The sequence below is a fragment of the Rattus norvegicus genome, chromosome 1 (genome assembly GCF_021556685.1).
Source record: "Rattus norvegicus strain SHRSP/BbbUtx chromosome 1, alternate assembly SHRSP_T2T, whole genome shotgun sequence".
NCBI lineage: Eukaryota > Metazoa > Chordata > Mammalia > Rodentia > Muridae > Rattus > Rattus norvegicus.
In genome coordinates this window covers 14,662,147-14,681,494 of record NC_141534.1, presented here as the reverse complement: position 1 = coordinate 14,681,494, position 19,348 = coordinate 14,662,147, and the positions used below count along the sequence as shown (strand labels likewise).

The window sequence follows — 19,348 nt, the reverse complement described above, 5'->3', positions numbered from 1 at the left end:
TCTTACTAGGCTATTCATTGCTACCTATGAGGTTGGAGTCCAGGGTCAGTCCATGTATAGTCTTTAGGTAGTGGCTTAGTCCCTGGAAGCTCTGGTTGGTTGGCATTGTTGTTCATATGGGGTCTCCAGCCCCTTCAAGCTCTTCCAGTTCTTTCTCTGATACCTTCAACAGGGGTCCCGTTCTCAGTTCAGTGGTTTAATGATGGCATTCGCCTCTGTATTTGCTGTATTCTGGCTGTGTCTCTCAGGAGAGATCTACATCCGGCTCCTGTCGGCCTGCACTTCTTTGCTTCATCCATCTTATCTAATTGGGTGGCTGTATATGCATGGGCCACATGTGGGGCAGGCTCTGAATGGGTGTTCCTTCAGTCTCTGTTTTAATCTTTGCCTCTCTCTTCCCTGCCAAGGGTATTCTTGTTCCCCTTTTAAAGAAGGAGTGAAGCATTCACATTTTGATCATCCGTCTTGAGTTTCATTTGTTCTAGGCATCTAGGGTAATTCAAGCATTTGGGCTAATATCCACTTATCAATGAGTGCATACCATGTGTGTCTTTCTGTGATTGGGTTACCTCACTCAGGACGATATTTTCCAGTTCCATCCATTTGCCTACGGATTTCATAAAGTCGTTGTTTTTGATAGCTGAGTAATATCCCATTGAGCATCACAACTTCTAAAGCACTTAACTTACCTTTTAGCTTTTTATCTATCCATTTTGAGTGACCAAAGCTACAGAGTTTTATAAGCAAACTGACTAACAAAATGGGCAATGTGTACTTGTTGAGTAACTTCCATTGTAGAAGCAGATGTTGTAGCAGTGAGGACCGTAATAAATGCTAGTTAAAATCTGACCTATAAAATCCCCACCTTCTAATAAGAGCTTGATGAAGTTCAAGGGGGAACCTATTGACCCATGTCGCCGTAGCACATACCATCCAGAAACATAGGAACAAGGCCAGGAAAGCTCTTGTGATCAGATGACGGCTTGACGACTTGCTTGAAATGGGTAATTTTGAAGTGTGCCCCGCTCTCTTGAATAGATGTTCTTCCAGTCAGTAACATATATGGAGGGTTAACACAGAGTCCAAACATAAAAGGATGTCTTTATCATAGCTGTACTCTTTTCTAAATTCCACAGAGGACTACACTGTGCAGGGCTATGACCGACCGCTAACGGTCGGAGCCTTGCCTTCTGGAGACATTACAACAAGCCAATGCACAGATCCTAGAAAGTGATCTCCATCCACACAAGGTGGTTGCCCAGAACGAGTTGGCCAATACCTCTGGTCATCCACTCATAGACAGAGTTCTTTAGAATCATGGAGCACACCACACTAGGGAAAGTTCCATTCTGAAACCAGGGCACTGGATTCTCATTGCATACTGGGAAACGTCCATCCAACAGGGTAAGCTGTAGGTAACTAGAGACTATAAAGACGTGATTAATGAATAATGATGTTTGAAAACCAGTACAGCTGACTCCTCCTAGATTCAAAACCATGGGCATTACTGGCCTTTTGGATGAGGAGAATACATTCACATTGACCCACCAATGACAAGCAAATAAGAATGGTTGATGAAGACAGAGTAGTTAAAGAGAGCGGTATAGTACACCACATGTGGAAGGTCAGGGGATTACTTATACCAGTCTGATATTGCTAACTAGTATGCCATGTTTAAGTAGACAGATATGTTAAAATAAGGTTATTAAATAAAGCCTGATGGTTTTGTAATTGTTCATCTTAGACCTTAGAAAATTTAATATCCTTCATATACCCATTCTACTGACACTTTTTGACTAAATAATCCTATCTCGTACCCTACCACTCCCCTACATCTGGCCTAAATATCCCACCCGTAACCCTACACACACTGCTGTGTCAGGTTCCACCAGTGACATCCAGTATTATATATGGAGTGATGGGGGAGCAGCAAGGATTTACACGTAAGCTTAATTTTTTCTCCGCCCTAATTTTAATATGAATTCTGAAATGCTTTAACCTCCCTTCTAGCCCACCACTCACCAATGGTAGTAGAAAAGAAAGGTTATTAGAATATAGGAGAAATGGACCTGTTTAGAAATTGTTCTTTGGAGCAAATCCCATCTTCACTGTCGGGAAATCAACAGCTCGCTTCGCAGTAGTCAGCAGCAGCAGCTTGATCTACTCGCAAGCACTCGTGAGTATCCCAGCAGTCCAGTCCAGTAGTGTGGGAGAGCAAAGACAAATCAGTAGCGGTGGCCTGACCTAGCAGAAACAACCAGGTCTCAGCTGAATCATCACAAGTAGCAGAGCAACCAAGACTACCAGGGATGCCAGCAGTTCTCTGCTGTGCCTCTCTCAATGAATGGGAATCAGCGAAGACTCGAGACCGAAAAGCATTGCAAAGACACTGTTACTGTCTGTTCGGTCCTATTTATGTCCCCTCCCGACATCAGATGTCCTCCACGGGTCTTGCCTCAGCACGGGTCTTGCCTCAGCACATTGAATCTGTCTTAGCAAAACTTCCTGTAAGTCTGTATCAGCTGACATCACTCTGTCAATTGGCCCAAGTCTGAGGACGTAGCAAGAAGCCGCCAGGACACCACAAGAAGTCTTTTGGTGCATTTCTCTCTCCGGAGTCTTGGCAAATGGAGCTCAGCCATACAGTGTAAGGCAAACCAATACATGCATGCCGTTAGCGAAGAATCCTTTATCATGGATCCTTTCACACGCTGGCTTTAGCAAAACATCCTTTCACCTGTGTCTGAAAAAACACGCCTTCACACGTCTTCCCCAGCAAAACACCACCCAACACAACTGACTTTCCAAAGAAACCCTAAGTTCCCGCTTCATTTATAGCTGTAAGTCTCTAAGTCTCTAGGTGCAGTTCATTTGACATGGTCCACTAAATACTGTATGTGCTGGCTGTAGAGGAGGATGTTGGGAGGATGTCTGAAGATCTACATGTGCTAGACATGGTCTCTCCTATGGTCATCTTACATACCCTGATGGTTTCCCTGCTGTGCTTGGTGCTATCTCACACACCCCATATCAACTTCTGTACACAAGGCCCTTCTGGATACCATACCACCACCCGCCATATCACAGGCACTGCTAGGAAGCAGGTGGGGCCGAAGATGTAATACTCATGAGGCTTATGAAACATACATTTCTGCCTTTCAACCTCAGCTAGATACTGCTATTAGATCCCACAGTAAGTATTAGGTATAGGTCCCTGCAAGACAATGCACAAAAGACTGTCATATAACATGCCTCTGATTTTTATCAAGCCCATGTTACTGTCCTACTAAACACACACACACACACACACACACACACACACACACACACACACACACATCGTAGGAGCACAAAAAGTACTATGTATCAGGTACCTGTTAGCCTCTGTTCTCTACCCCATACTAAGTGCCACGTGTTCGGCCATAAAATACATTACCCCACCCAATGACACCTAACATACCCTGATCCACATCCTCTCTCTCTCTCTCTCTCTCTCTCTCTCTCTCTCTCTCTCTCTCTCTCTCTCTCTCTCTCTCTCTCTGATCCACCACCACTTCCCACACACTGCTAGATATCAGATACTGCACAGACGTGCTAAATGAGCTGGCCAGCTTTCTCCACAGCCAAAGCCCACTCGGTATCAGGACAACCTCTGCAGCTCCACATACACTATCACAAGTCAGGTCTTGGTGCTCACCCAGGCCACACTTTGTGCTAGGTACCCAGCAATGCTGTGTACATCCAACCTCCACTGTCCCCACAACACTGGTATTATTCACACCCTGCTAGACATAGACCCAAGCGATACACTTACTGCTGTGAATCAATGTGTATGCTACGATACTGACCACTGGACCGCTTGACCCCCACAACTCCAAATACACTTTTCACATCATGCCCTGCTGGCACAGCCCTGATGCTTGCCACAAACATCACTAATGTTTTATTCCTACGGTTCCTGCCCTAACCTCACACACACAGCTTAATCTCAGGTCTCGGTAGAGTCACCCCTGCCACACCATCCATGTCCCTCATACAGTGCTCTAGCATTCGTGACTGCTCACCGGTCACATACATTACTTCAAACTTGACTAGGTATCAGGCCCTGTAAGACTGCACCCAAACCCCAGCCCATTTTCCAGCCTAGAGTTTTACATAATGAGCATCCCTATTTGCACAGAAAAACTTGTAGGTGTCAATCTCACTGTACAGTGTACAATTTCACTGTAGTCCTGAAAATCTGTCCCACATGTACCGCTACGTATCTGATGCCGTGCCCCTTCATTCGTCCTAGAGAAGACCTCGCAACACCCCATCATCAAACCACAATGCGCCACATCCATGGCTAAGCGTCAGCCCAAGGGGTACAACGGTTTTACAACTACCATGAGACAAGTCTTGCTGCTCACCCCAGACTGACCACTACACATCAGACTTAGTGAACAGCCCAACACTCGCCACTAGACACACACACAGGCATGTACACACACACACACACACACACACACACACACACACACAGAGAGAGAGAGAGAGAGAGAGAGAGAGAGAGAGAGAGAGAGAGAGAGAGAGAGAGAGAGAGCAGCTATCAGTACTATGGAAGCAACCAAGCCAAGACGTACCCATTCACTTTCCTCTACTCTCTGCTGTGTATGCAATGATATTGAGGTTCCCCACTTGACTTTCCCACAGTGGTGGACTAACCTAAAATTGTAGGCTCAAAGACCTTACTTATCCCCCCTCGTTGCTTTTTTGTCAGGGTATTGGGGAGGGTGTACTATTTATTTGACTTAAATGGGAGCAGGAATTCAGAAAGCGGCAGGAACCATGGAGGAAAACTACTTGCTGGTTTCCTTCCAGCTTCTTCCTTCCTTCCCTCCTTCCTTTCCTTTTTCTCTCTCTTCCTTCCTTTCTTCTTTCTCTCTCTCCCTTCCTTTCTTCTTTCTTTTCTCTCCCTTTCTTCTTCCTTTTCTCTCCCTTTCTTCTTCCTCTCTCTCTCTTTCACTTTACCCTCCACTCACTGCCCCCATTCACTTTACCCTCCACTCACTGCCCCCATTCTCAGTCACCTCTCCCACAATCCTTCCCCCATCCCTCATTCCCAAATCCTCTGAGAAGGCGGAACCCCCTGGGTATTCACCCCCCAACTTTGTCTGGGTATTTTATTCAGCAAAGGAACGACACTAGGACACCGATCAATTAATGCCTGGCTCCTCTACACTGCTAGGAGTCTGTATGTGCCCTTTAAGAGTAGGGGTGGTGGGGTTTTTAGCAGTTCAGCAAGCTAGCTGTATATGTGGACGGTACTGTGGACACACTGTGTTCCACTTTACTTTCTAAAAGCCTAAATGTTGCTCTGCAGAGCCCGCCTGAATCAGAAGCTTCGAAGGCCTTTCAGTTCCTGGGAGTTTGCACACCTATGATCCGTTCAAGTCCTACTGTGACCTCATGAGTATCCATTGTGAGAGTCTAGCCAGCAGATATAAGGGGTGAGGCCTGCCCTGGATCTCTGCGGGTATAGAGAAGTGGTGTGGAGATTTACCTGTGCGATTTACTTGTCTAGTGAGATTGTGTGACGTTTTGAGTTTCTGATTGATTTGTGTGTGTGTGGAGAGAGAGAGAGAGAGAGAGAGAGAGAGAGAGAGAGAGAAAGAGAGAGAGAGAGTGAGAGAGACAGAGAGAGAGACAGAGAGAGAGAGAGAGAGAGAGAGAGCTGTGTGGGTGTGAGGGTAAGACTGTGTGTAGGTGTAGTTGTGTGTGCTGGTGTGCTGTGTGTGTGTATACCCGCTTGTGTATCTGTGTGAATTCATCTACAAACTTATAGACAGCTACTGGGAAAGGCCAGAGGGAAACCGTCAGTGCTGTACTAAAGGTATGTTGATAACCTTAATTTCTGAAGCAGTCATTCACTGGCCTGTTTTTGCCACATAGGCTAGGCTTAGCCAAGGAGCCTCTGGAATCTGCCTGTGTGTTGAGATTAAAACTAGTGACATTAGGCCTGTTTTGTTTGGGCGGGCTCTGGTTTTACTTTTTGTGGTGGGCAGTGGTACTTGGCATTGACCTCAGAACCTCAGGCTTGCAAAGCAGGTTCTACACCGAGTCAGACATCTTTCTAACTCAGGACACTTGGCTTGCTATTTTTAGATTACTTATTTGTTTTTCTATTTCTATTCTTATTTTTCTTCCGCTTTTATTTTTCTTGGGTGTTTAATGTGTTTTCTCTGACTTGTATTTTTGTTTCACATTTTAAATTTAAAAATTTTTTAATTGTTTTTTTTTATCATTTTAGGTTTACTTAATATTTTCCTTTACCAAAAAAAAAAAAATAATATTGAGTCCTGGCAGTGTTATTGACCTCTAGAGTTTATGCCTAATTAAATGTAGCTAGTTCTGGTTTCTAGTTCTTTTTATTTCTCTGGTTTGCTTTTTCCTTTTGCCCCTCTGCTTCACTTTAATTAATGAGTTTTATGTGCTTCTGTCTTTGTTTTGATTTCTTGAGGGGGTCCTGGTTTTGCTTTGATTTCTTTGATATTTTAATTAGTTGGTCTGGTTCAGGGTGTTGGTTTTAAATGTGTTATTTAGCATGTTTTTCTCAGTCATTTCTTTCTTCTTCTGTTCCTTTCCTTTCCTATTCCCTAGTTGTCTTCTCAGTTTTATCCAATAGCATCCGGACCGTCACCAAGCTGTGGTCTTTCTATCTCACTAGCTCTTGAGCTAGGTCTGGGTTTGGGGATCAAAGTTGGGTCTGTCTGTGTGTGGTCTAGGTTAAAGCCTCCTATCTTAGTACTTTTCACTTTGTCCTTTGTTTATACTCTTGAGCCCCCTGATTTCGTTACTTCCTCATGTCTCTGTAACTTTCTTTGAATCTCCTTTCCTTTCCCCCCAGCACCTCCTTTCCTTTGGCACTTGCATCGCTTCGTTACCAACCATGAACTCTGAAAGTGAGGATGAGTCATCAGAGCCCAGCACTAGGTCACTGGGTTTGTTCAGTGAGGAGGTGTTCACCAGGCAGTACACTATCCTGAAGCCCTTGGGCCAGGGTGGCACTACAGAAGTGAGGCTATCGTCTCACCGCCTCACAGGTACCCCAGTTGCTGTAAAAGCTCTCGTGAAACACGAGAGGCACTGGGCATCAACGATGTCGGAAGTCGAAATCATGAAGATTCTCAACCACAATAATATAGTTTCCCTTCTGCAAGTGATGGAAACAGAACAGAACATTTACATAATTATGGAAGTGGCCCAGGGAGACTCGCTACTTAATCGGGTCCAGAAGGCTGGACGCCTGAAGGAAGATGAAGCTAGAGGTATATTTGTTCAGTTGCTCAGTGCCCTAGGCTACTGTCATGGTAAAGGCATCATTCACAGAGATCTAAAGCCTGACAACATCATAGTGGATGAGCATGGAAATGTCAAGATTATTGACTTTGGGCTAGGTGCCAAATTCCTGCCTGGGCAAAAACTGAAAAGGCTGTGTGGAGCCTTCCAGTTCATTCCACCGGAACTCTTCCTGGGCCTCCCTTACGATGGCCCAAAAGTGGACATTTGGGCCTTGGGGGTTCTTCTGTATTTTATGGTAACAGGGTTTGCTCCGTTTTCAGGGACCACCCTGTCTGAACTTAGTAAAAATGTTTTGCAAGGAAGGTATGACATCCCTTATAATCTCTCTAAGGACTTAAGGAGCATGATTAGCCTGTTGTTGACAGTAAATGCAAGGCAAAGACCAACTGCTCAAGACCTCTCAAGTCACCCCTGGCTTCAGGAATGGGGAAAGACTCTTACATTTCATTCCAACAGAGACACCAGTTTCCCAAACCGTGACATAATGGTAGCCATGGAAAATATTGGATTTCATGTGCAGGACATTAAAGAATCATTAAAACACAAAAAGTTCGATGAAACCATGGCTACATACCTCTTACTGAGAGTTCAGGCATGTCAGAATGGTGGCAATTATGTACAAACCAAGTTACTGAATCCAGGGGTGGCACCTTTCCCTTCGGCAGCAGACCCCGACACTTTCCCTCTGCCTCCCAGGAGAAGGGCCAGTGAACCTTCCCTCAAGATAGTAGTCGCATCCTCTGAACAACAACGTCTGAGACAAAGTGGGGGGACAAATGCCCCTGTTCAACCGAAGAAGACACCCGTTATGGGCAGAGGTTACAAGCGCTGCGTGACCGACCCTTGTATTTTACGGAGAAACACTGGGATGAATGTAGACACCATCAGCTTTTCCGCTAGCTCCCAGACTTTAAGTGACTCAGAAAGAAGCAGGTCTTTGCAGCCCAGGGGCTGGGCAAAATGGAAGAAGAGAATCAGAGCATGCGTCCGAACATTGTGCTGCTGCCTGTCACCCCACAAAATATGTCCGAGAAAGGTGTGCCCCCAAAAGCGAGGGGACACCATCAGGTAACGGAAAGTACAAGGCATGGCTCAGGTACATGTTTTCACTAATGTCTTGTATATAGACAGGTCGTGATTAGGTTCTTGTAGTTCAATTAGCTAGATTTAGTTATATCTACATAGTGTGGGATGTGGGTGCCCCTACAATTAAACACAAGTACAATACTTTCTAACTCCAAGAGGGTGGGACCAGGACACAGGCCCAATCAAACCAAATCAAATCAAACCCCAAATCCACCAGTGTAAATCAGTTTTTTTTCCCCTTGATATAGCTCAGAGAAGCTCTGATTTAGTGGCGGCAAAGACTGCTTCTCATGCTGGGAGCCAAACTTGATGTGTAAGAATTTCCCAGGTAGTTCTGGTGTGGGCTGCCTGAAAGCTGAAGGGTCAAAGGGGATGTAGAGAATAGCCACAGCCTGGTGCTCTGAGAGGCTGGGAGAGCCCATTGTTGAAGGTTTAGTCTCCTTGCAGTGCAGACCTGAGCGCACTGGAGATGCCAAGACTGTATACTGCTTTGGAGACGATTTTAGCTCTGTGATGCCTCTGTCTTAATCATGGCAAATGTCTCAGCCAAAGCTGAGCTGCATCAATTGTCCTGACTCAAGGTTTCCCTTTAACTTTCTGCTTTCTTGTTAATCAGAGCTGATTGATCCCCCACCCAGCACTGATCAGTACCCAGAGATTACCAAATAAAATACAGTGCAAAATACAGTGGTGATGCTGTATAAAGTGCCTGGGCACTCCAATTCAATCATTAGTCAACAAAGCGGCCCACAAACTTGCCCACAGGCAATCTTATGAAGGAAATTTTCTCAGCAGTTTCCCTGTTTCAGATCATCCTAGCTCACATCATTCTAGCAAAAATCTAACCAGCACACCCCTGAAGTGTAGTTCTAAACTTCAGAACCAAGCACATTGGTTTCACACTGTCTTATGAGACTCTGTATCTGAGGCTGGGCTGGTCCTTTAATTCCTAGGACAGGGAGGAAATAAGAACAAAACAACCCAGGAGTAAAATTATCATCTCTGAACACAGCTAGGTCCATTTCCACCTCCCACAGATTGGACTACTGTTATTCCCATGATATAAATATTTATATGGTGGGAACCGGAAGCCAGATTTTTCCGCCAGTGAAGCTCATTCAAGTGAGAGGTGGATTGGATCCCAATGTGGCTGCCTGAGAGGTTGTTCCCCACAGGGCTTTAGCTTCATGTTTGTGTGGTGCCTGATCCGATGCTGTTACATTTGATTATTCTCTCAATTAGGCTACCCCAGTCATCTGAGGGAGGTGTTTGTAAACCCCCAATTTAAGATGTTTCCTGTCTGTTCCTTGTTTTCTGCCAGTCTTTCTTAGTAGATCCAAAACTCTCACTCACAACTGAAAGCACGACGACCGCAGATCATTACCCAGACTTTAGGAAACCATCTTCCTTCTGGGAAATCTGCAAGGTTGAATTCAAATTAGAAAGTAGAACAGTGTTCACCACAGAGTGAGAAGGGAGCAAGGTAGGGATGATGAAGGTGAGGTCCCGGGATGATGAAGATGGGGATAGTGGTGGGAACAAGGACAGCTGTGGGAGGAGGTGACAGAGAGCCAAGTTTCAGAGGAACCAGCCTGGAGATCACTGCAGAACAATCTGTGTGACCATATTCACTAAGTCTCCCGGTCTTGTGCCTCCTCGTGTTTACAGTGGCAGCCACAAGACACGGAGCTCCACGACCCTATAGTCATCGTGTTGCCATTCCTTATGTGGACACAGAGGTGCAGAAAGAAAAGCGTGGGAAACTTTGCCTGTTACGGTCTCCCCTTTCCTGGCCTAGAAGGCTCCTTTGGCTAGGAAGGAGTTAAAACATATTGGAGGGTCCCCCACCCCCACCCCTCTGGAGTATTCCTGTCATCTGAAAGTCAGGAAATTCTGGTTGATGAGGACCAGGAAGCTAACAGCAGGTGGAGATAAACAGCAGCAACAAGAGGAACAAACCAGGTTGCCAGACCAGGATGCAGACAAATCCTCAGCTGTAGTCTCTGTACAGACCCCTACCCCTCCCTCCCAGCTTCCTCTTCCACATAGAAGAAAGGCACAGAAGCAGCAGAGCAGTGACCTGCTGGAAACCTCCCCACATGCTCTTGCCATGCCTTTGACTTCCTCTTCTTTGGTTTTTACAGCTCTTTCCTGATTGGCCTCTCCTCACCCCAGTGCATGCAGAAGTCCCGCCAATCAGCAGATATGTCTACATTTTCCCAGTCTCCCCCTCATTACTTCTTGCTTCTGACCTAGTTCCCAAACTACCTGACATCAGAGGAAGAGTGGAGACTTCAGAGCCAGACCCATAAGCCTGCTTGTCAGAGAAAGGAGGGAGACTAATGCTGCTCCCAAGACCTTCCGGAAGTGGACCACCCCAGACTTGATGCTCCAGTGCAGGCTGGGAACGCATTCCTGCTCCTCCCACTACAACTCAGCATGCAGCTGCAGCAGAGGGACTGGCTTCTGTGGAGGGGACTTATCTACAGTTCTGCCCTCAGACCTGCTGCTTCTGGGAATGCCCTTCACGGGGGACCATTCTTCCTTGGCGTTGAAGCCCTCCTAGAACTAATAGTTATGTCTCCCACTCTTCCTTGATTAGTATTCTACTGCCAATGGGAGCCTTAGGATTTCTATTTTTTTTGGGGGGGGGTTCTATTTATATACTTAGTTGTCTGAATTATTGTCCCCATGTTGGAAATAAAACTCCCTGCTTTTGTCTCTCTTCACTGTCTGTCTACTCCAATCTTAGAGGTAAGTCAACTGCCCAAGAGAAGTAGAACTGTCTCACAGCCAACAGAGAGTCCAACCAGTTACATCTCAGTCAGCACAGACTCTAGTCAACAAAGATTCCAGTCAGTGGGAATCCCAGTTGCTGTCCCATCCACTAGGGATAGCAGTCAGTAGGAAGCCCAGTCACAGGCAGCTCCATTCAGCAAGGATTCTTGTGACTCCAGTGAGCATGGATCCTAGTCAGCATGGTTCCTAGTTTGTGGGGTCTCCAGTGAATGGTCCCTACAGTCAGTGAGGATACCAGATAGAGGGACTTCAGTGAGCTTTGATTCCAGCCAGAAGGGACCACAAGCCCAAAGGGACTCCATCCATCTGGTTCTCCAGTGGGTGTAGACCTGGAGTCAGCAGGAACACCTCTGAGAGCAGACGCTAGTCATCTGGGCCTCCAGTCAGTGACATTGTCCTTTCCAAGCATCTCTTCTGTGGGTAGGTATTAGACATTTCTAGAGAGGGAAGCTGTTATGCCTGCCTGGGTCATGCTCTTTCTTGAATTTCTCATCCTACCCTCCTCTGGGATGTATAGTGGTGGGAAATAAGAGGGCACCACAGTGGACTGTCTCATATGTGCTTTTCACACAATTTTAATAAATGTGATGTTGGTGAATTATGACCTCAGGGACATTCTTCAGCACCCACCTCCCTAGACAGAATCAAGCTAGGCTGTCACTATTTTTGCAGTGGGTTATTATGCTGTGAGTTAACCCAAAATCTTCAGGACAAGCGACTTCAAAGAGTTTTTAAGGTCCCTTTTACTGTGCCAGGTCATTAAATGTGCTTTGAGAGGCATCAGGCTCTAAGCTGCCTTAAAGGGGAAATATAAGGCCCAGTGTGGCCTTCAAACATGGGTGGACCGTGTTAGCAATTTGTAGATTAAGCAGTGGGATCTTTGGGAATTGTTAGACAGTTATTTCTGCAGAAATATGCTGGGGCGCCCGGTGTCCTTTAGACAACACCGTGGAGACACAAGTGGCGTTAGTGTGGTCCCCTTTTCTAAGGAGTCTGTTGCTGAATTCTCTTCACCTGCATCTTGCAATGATTTCACTGTTCCTCTGCTGAAATGCTCTCCTCTTTGGATTTACAGTTGGACTAAGACAGTCTCTTTGAGGCTTAACAACAGCTATGGCACTTTCAGACAACCGGAGTGTCCAAGGGATTCCAGTTTATGATCTAGATAGCCCACGTGGGACTAGGATAAATACAATAGAAGTGTAGCTGTCCCATGTTACAGGATGGCCCTTCTGGTTCAGGTGTATAGTCTGTAAAAACTTCATCCAAATGCCTTGTCACATTTATCAAAAGTGACAGCTTCATGCTGGGAACAAGTTGGGGGGTATAACTGCTTACTTCATGGCAACGAACAACCAAAGTGTGGTTGGCCTTAACATCAGTGACCTTTTCCCGTGACATTGCAAGCCTGTAACTGGATTCATTGAGTCATGAGGTGGGAGCACTCATAATCTGGTCACACAAGACCTCAACTTTGAACACTGCTACGTTAATGACCAAGCTTTAGACACATGAAACTGAGGGCACTGAACATACAAATTGTCACATTCTGTCTCTGGCCTATGAGCTCTTGTCCATGTCACAAAGCAAAACTCACTTAAACCATCTTTGCTAGAGTGCCCACAGTCTTAACAGTTCTAGAATTATTTTATATCTCTGTCCGTAGGCTACTCTGAGATTCGGTACGAACTCTTCCCTATGATTCTCTGTAAAATAAGTTGAATTCCATGGTACAGTAGCCTGGAGGAAGAAGCATTAAACTCCAGGAGTGAGGACAAGAGGATGGCAGTGCAGATTCAGAACAGAGGAAAGGCAAAGGCAGGCAGTAAGGCATTCAGTCATGGAGTGCTAAGTCCACCATTACCTGAGGGTTTCTAGTGCTGTGACAAACACAGGACCAAAAGCATCTTGGGGAAGAAATGTTTCATATCATAATCCATCAAACAGGGCAGTCCTGGAGGAAGGACCTGATTGCTCTCAATGGCTTTCTCACAGCAACCAGGACTACCTGGCCAGGGATAGCCCCACCCATAATGATCTGGGTCCTTCCTACCTCAATCAATCATCAATCAAAAGGATGCATTACAGGTTTTCCCACAGGCCAATCTTACAGGAGCGTTTTCTCAGTCGAGATTCTCTCCCCCTAGAAATAGTTCTAGCTGGTGACAAATAGACCCCAAGCTAGCCAGATCGTCAAGGGCACTTGATGGGTAACACTTTCATGCAAAGGGCTGCCAGATTCCTGTTCTCCAAGGTCTCATGGACCAAGGTGAATACTTAGATTTTAGTGAATAAGATTGGGAGTGGGAGGGAGGAGGGAGGGCAGGGATAAGAAATATTCAATAGTTTTTATTCAGAAAAAATAATGATAAAGCAGCCAAGAGGGCAAACTGAGATACAGCCAGAGTCCTCTGATTTTAGACTGTGAAAGCTATATAAAGTTGTACTAAGAATTAGAAAGAAAGGGGAAAACGATGAGAGACAGAGGGAAATATAGCATATAATTTTAAAAAACACATTCCTGCCTTTGCCGGGGGGCCTAGGCCTGTGCTCTGAACCTCCCGGCTTAGATCCGAGATCGGCTGCCACCAGCCCCACTCCCGGCTTGCCCTGGAGCTGCTACACTCTACTGGTCCACCAGCCCCACTCCCGGCTTGCCCTGGAGCTGCTACACTCCTCTGGTCCACCAGCCCCACTCCCGGCTTGCCCTGGAGCTGCTACACTCCACTGGTCCACCAGCCCCACTCCCGGCTTGCCCTGGAGCTGCTACACTCCACTGGTCCACCAGCCCCACTCCCGGCTTGCCCTGGAGCTGCTACACTCCACTGGTCCACCAGCCCCACTCCCGGTTTGTCCTGGAGTTGCTAACACTCCACTGGTTCACTATCGGCTTCTCTTTTGTTCCTCCCGGCTTAGCTTCACCAAGCTGCCATCACTAACCAGGCTTCTCTACCCACCTTTGCTCCACAGATGAAAATCACTCAGACAGCTTTATTACTTAAGAACTTGCAAGCTAGCACAATTGCTGGGCATGGAATCTCCTGCCCCAAACTTATCAGCTAGCCTGAATCAGCCAGCCTCCACCGACCTCCTCGGCTTATCCACTGGTGGCGGAGGCTGCTGGGTCTAGCTTCTCCGAGACTTACAAGATTGTTTCATGCCTTTCCTTCCCAAGCCTGGCTGAAGAGCTGCTTCTCTTTTCCTGTGTCTCCTTTTCCTCCTGGGACCTGGAAATCCACCAAGTGGCTCCCAGCCTCCTTTAATGCCAACTCAAGAGCCAATTAAGGAACCAAACTTTAGTATCAGCACCTCCTCCTATAGAAAAACATATAGGAGTAAGGGTTGGAAGGGTGGATGAGAATGATTTTGAGCATACTGGATAGAGAAGCATAAACAAGTCACCAAACCTAACTGGGCGCTGTACAAGTAATACCAAAACCGTCAAAAGACTTGTATGCAAGAGGGGAAATTAGATAATGGAAAATGACAAACTTTTTTAAAAAAAAAGTTTAAAGGTGAAAATCTCCGTTCTCAAATCTCGGTTCTCTCTGGCTCTAACTAGCTCCTTGTGATGAAAATCTCCGTTCTCTCTGGCTCTAACTAGCTCCTGGTGGTGAAAATCTCCGTTCTCTCTGGCTCTAACTAGCTCCTTGTGGTGAAAATCTCCGTTCTCTCTGGCTCTAACTAGCTCCATGTGGTGGAAATCTCCGTTCTCTCTGGCTCTAACTAGCTCCTTGTGGTGAAAATCTCGGTTCTCTCTGGCTCTAACTAGCTCCATGTGGTGAAAATCTCCGTTCTCTCTGGCTCTAACTAGCTCCTTGTGGTGAAAATCTCGGTTCTCTCTGGCTCTAACTAGCTCCTTGTGGTGGAAATCTCCGTTCTCTCTGGCTCTAACTAGCTCCTTGTGGTGAAAATCTCGGTTCTCTCTGGCTCTAACTAGCTCCTGGTGGTGAAAATCTCCGTTCTCTCTGGCTCTAACTAGCTCCTGGTGGTGAAAATCTCGGTTCTCTCTGGCTCTAACTAGCTCCACGTGGTGAAAATCTCGGTTCTCTCTGACTCTAACTAGCTCCACGTGGTGAAAATCTCGGTTCTCTCTGGCTCTAACTAGCTCCTTGTGGTGAAATTCTCCGTTCTCTCTGGCTCTAACTAGCTCCTTGTGGTGAAAATCTCGGTTCTCTCTGGCTCTAACTAGCTCCTTGTGGTGGAAATCTCCGTTCTCTCTGGCTCTAACTAGCTCCTTGTGGTGGAAATCTCGGTTCTCTCTGACTCTAACTAGCTCCTTGTGGTGGAAATCTCCGTTCTCTCTGGCTCTAACTAGCTCCTTGTGGTGGAAATCTCCGTTCTCTCTGGCTCTAACTAGCTCCTTGTGGTGGAAATCTCGGTTCTCTCTGACTCTAACTAGCTCCTTGTGGTGGAAATCTCCGTTCTCTCTGGCTCTAACTAGCTCCTTGTGGTGGAAATCTCCGTTCTCTCTGGCTCTAACTAGCTCCTTGTGGTGGAAATCTCCGTTCTCTCTGGCTCTAACTAGCTCCTTGTGGTGGAAATCTCCGTTCTTTCTGGCTCTAACTAGCTCCTTGTGGTGGAAATCTCCATTCTCTCTGGCTCTAACTAGCTCTGTGTGCGGCTCTTCCACCCATCTGCTTTAACCGTACAGCCACGTTCTTGTCTCACATCTCTGTGAGGTGCGTAGTTACTGCTGCCAGAGAAGGAAGACTTAGGCTGAAGTAAGCTCAGCGACTTTTCCTAGATAACGCGGCAAATAATTGGCCAAACATGGCCTCAAGCTCAGACATTTACGGAGTCTTCATAACGAACTCTGATTTGTACTATGCACGTTCTAAATTTATTTGAGAACACTTGAAATCTGTAGAAAATACCTACATTTTAAGACGTAGCTTATCTTCTCAAGCCAATTCTATGCAAGTATGCATATTTCCTCTCGTCCTTCCCCATCCCTCTCTCCAGCATAAGGATTTATTATTGTACTATACCTGGGGGATTTCAAAGTGTTTCTTTCATATTAATTTTCCAAGTTATCCTATCTCTTTGTTAGTTGGAATTGTGGTAACTGGGGAGAAATAAAGATGCTACTTTTGTTTCCTCTGAGTTTATAATCCAGTTTGGAGGACAGCTGTTAGAGCAGTGGGTCTCAATGTTTCTAATGCTGCAACCCTCCGATACAGTTTCTCGTGCTGTGGTGACTCCCAACCATAAAATTATTTCTGTTGCTACTTCACAACTACAATTTTTCTACTGTTACGAGTTGCAATGTAAATACTTGTTATTCAGTATATCTGATATGTGGCCCCTGTAAAAGGGTCTTTGGATCCCCAAAGAGATCAAGACCCATAGGTTGAGAACCTCTGTTTTAGAGGGATACACATGAAAATAAATAGTTTATAGTTAGGTGTAGGTATTTTGAGATACCGTCTTGCTATAGAGCCCAGGTTGACCAGAATAGCCTATGCAACCCAGACTGGTCTCAAACTCCAAATATTATTCCTCAGCACCTAAGTGCTAGAATTACACATTTGTACTACCCATGTTATGGAGTGTTTGTGTTTGTGTACTTGGTGGTATTCCAAGGTAAGCCCACCAGAATGGACATTCTTAGAGCTGAAAAGAGTCTTTTTTTTTCCCACCAGACAGCTGCATAGTGAACTTCTGCACACCATGATGCCCTGAACCTTACAGCCCTTTGTCTTCTATGCAGAAAGATCACATCCTGGTTGTTACATTTTAGTTACCAAGAATCAGAACTACAGAAGCCACTAGGAATCTGATTGATTGGGTCTTTGCTCCCATTTTGCCAGGTGTTGGGGAGCACATGCTAAGTTTTCAGGTCAGAATGGTGCCTCTGATAGGGTGTGAGCTGCATTTAGGTCCTGTGGCCTATCACCGTGGAAATCTGCTGAGTCGATTACAGGAGAATTGGGAAGAGATTTAAGTGTAAGGGAGGTGCTGTGGACAGGTGCCTTTGTCCACACTCTGAAAAGAATTTGCATGTTGAAACATAATGGCCAATGAGGAAGGCATGGTATCCGGGTAGGGCCTTTGGAATTGACTAGGACTCATTGGATGTTAAGAAGAGATGTGCATGTTCTCCCTATTTCCATCTCTTCATCCTGTATGCGAATAAAGAGCCATTTCTACATGTAAGAGTAAAGAGTTTCCAGAGGTTGGATCTTGGGATTCTCAGCCTTCAAAACTGAAAATAAATTTTGATATTTTGTTTTCAAGTTTTCCCAGCCTATGGCTCTTTAATAGAACAACCTGAGCTGATTTAGAAGTGTTCTTAATTCCTACTCTTATATAACAAATCCCCGTACACTTGGCATGCAAATCTGTCATTCTAAAATCCAGGTACCTTTGGACTACTACTCAAATAGTCTCCTTTCAGGGTCTCACAAGGCTGAAGGTACAGAATTTTCTTAAAACAATAGCTTGTCCCAGTAGTTAACAATGCTTATCTAGCTTCAAAAGTGTGAGATAGAAAATTAATGTACTTATGATTTTAATGTAACTTACAGTTTAACATCTTAATGGGACATTTCACCTCTTGGCTGGAATGAGAAACAGGAGGAGGCTGAATCCTACAATCTTCCCAATAGATCCCACCTCTAAAGGCTTCATGGATTCACATCTCAGCTATACTTACTAAAAACTACACCATTTCCACAGTACCACACAGGGTTTTAACGCATGAACTTTTAAGGGGCATTTAACTACCCAAAATATAGTTCTCTTTATACCTGTTTCTAGTGCATACATCAAATGTGGCCAAAACACACAGACTCAATGATTTGCTAAAAGGAATTCAGGGCTAAAGAAAGCTGTTGTACTCACTGTTATTGTCTATTACAGCAAAGGAATACACAACAAAGCCAACAAAAGGCAAAGGTGCCCAGAGGTGCAGGAGAGCCAGGCACATGCTCCCTGGTGCCCTTTGCAAAACGGTCACACAAAAACATCCTTCATCCTCATAGCAGTGCATGACAACACATGCTAACTGTTAGCAAACTGGGAGACTCATCCAAGCTATGGCGCTCAAGGTTATTGAAGGTCACTCACATGAGAGTGCAATGAATGCCCTTGAGGCTTTTATCTGCTCAGTCTTCAATGCCCCCTACAGGTAAAAAGAAAAAATGTGTGTGTACAGCAGAGCCCAAAGCCTCAGGCATCAAAGCACTTTCAGGAGGCTAAGTGCTCAGAGACGGTCAGAGCCAAAGCTCCAGAACGTGGTAGACTGGAGCACGTTGAGTTAACCCTTTACTGTGCAGTACAGAATCACAGGGTATATTTACCCTTCACTGTCCCTGGCCTTTGAAGGTGGTTCTATGAAATCCTAAGACCTTATTTGTGTCTTCAGTGAGTCAATAGTCATTTATTGAATGAGTAAATAAATGGAACTTTGAGTAACATTTACAACAGGTTTGCCCCTGGTGCCTTGGCTTCCTATAGGTTTCTTTTCTTTTTTTTTTTTTTTTAATTTATCATGGGTAAGCATTTAGAGCGTGGAAGGAGGTTATAAAACATAGCATTTTAATAGAGTTCAGGCCTCTAAAGTTAAATCCCGATTAGCATAAAATTTCGTGCATTCCTTCGAGCAGTTTTTAAATTTCATAATTATTTGACTTGGCATGGAAAGTCTATCTAAATGTGTCAGAAATTTGAAGAATAATTTTGGCATCATAATGAATCTTACTTTATTGCAAAGCTTGCCTTTCTCAAATTATAGCAATAATTCTACTTCTATGCTTCCTGAAACATTTATGAGTTAGTTTAACTTATATTTCTGTAGCGTCCTGATCTTTTGAACTTCCTGATGTGGAAATATCTTTTTATCTAATGTCATAATTTCTTACAATACATTCTAGCAGGAGGAGAAAACTTTGATAAATGGTATGTCTCTAATTCAGAATAATTTTGCTTTTAGGGGGGTGATAGGGAATATTTAATGATTATATTACCTAATGCTTAACTTGTGCCATCTGCTCTGGCCACTAATTATAAGTGACAGGGGAATAGCTCACAAATATACAGCAGATCAAAATGATTTAAAATCCCTGTTAGCTTCTTTAATTTAAAATATGCTCCTAGGAAGGCATTATTATTCATGATT

General features: G+C 45.0%; 1 protein-coding gene across 1 annotated transcript; it reads left to right on the top strand.

Annotated features, from left to right (window-relative positions):
- Nucleotides 1-5,511: 5,511 nt before the first annotated feature.
- Smokl1 (sperm motility kinase like 1) lies at nucleotides 5,512-11,152 on the top strand. The gene is made up of 3 exons (XM_087597302.1): nucleotides 5,512-5,872; nucleotides 6,887-8,437; nucleotides 10,572-11,152. Exon 2 carries the CDS (start codon nucleotides 6,929-6,931, stop codon nucleotides 8,411-8,413), a length of 1,485 nt encoding a protein of 494 aa, XP_087453428.1. The 5' UTR covers nucleotides 5,512-5,872; nucleotides 6,887-6,928; the 3' UTR covers nucleotides 8,414-8,437; nucleotides 10,572-11,152.
- Nucleotides 11,153-19,348: the final 8,196 nt, after the last annotated feature.

Excerpts from the sequence above, each read along its gene's own strand:
- Smokl1 (XM_087597302.1), top strand. The coding sequence starts at position 6,929 with ATGAACTCTGAAAGTGAGGATGAGTCATCAGAGCCCAGCACTAGGTCA.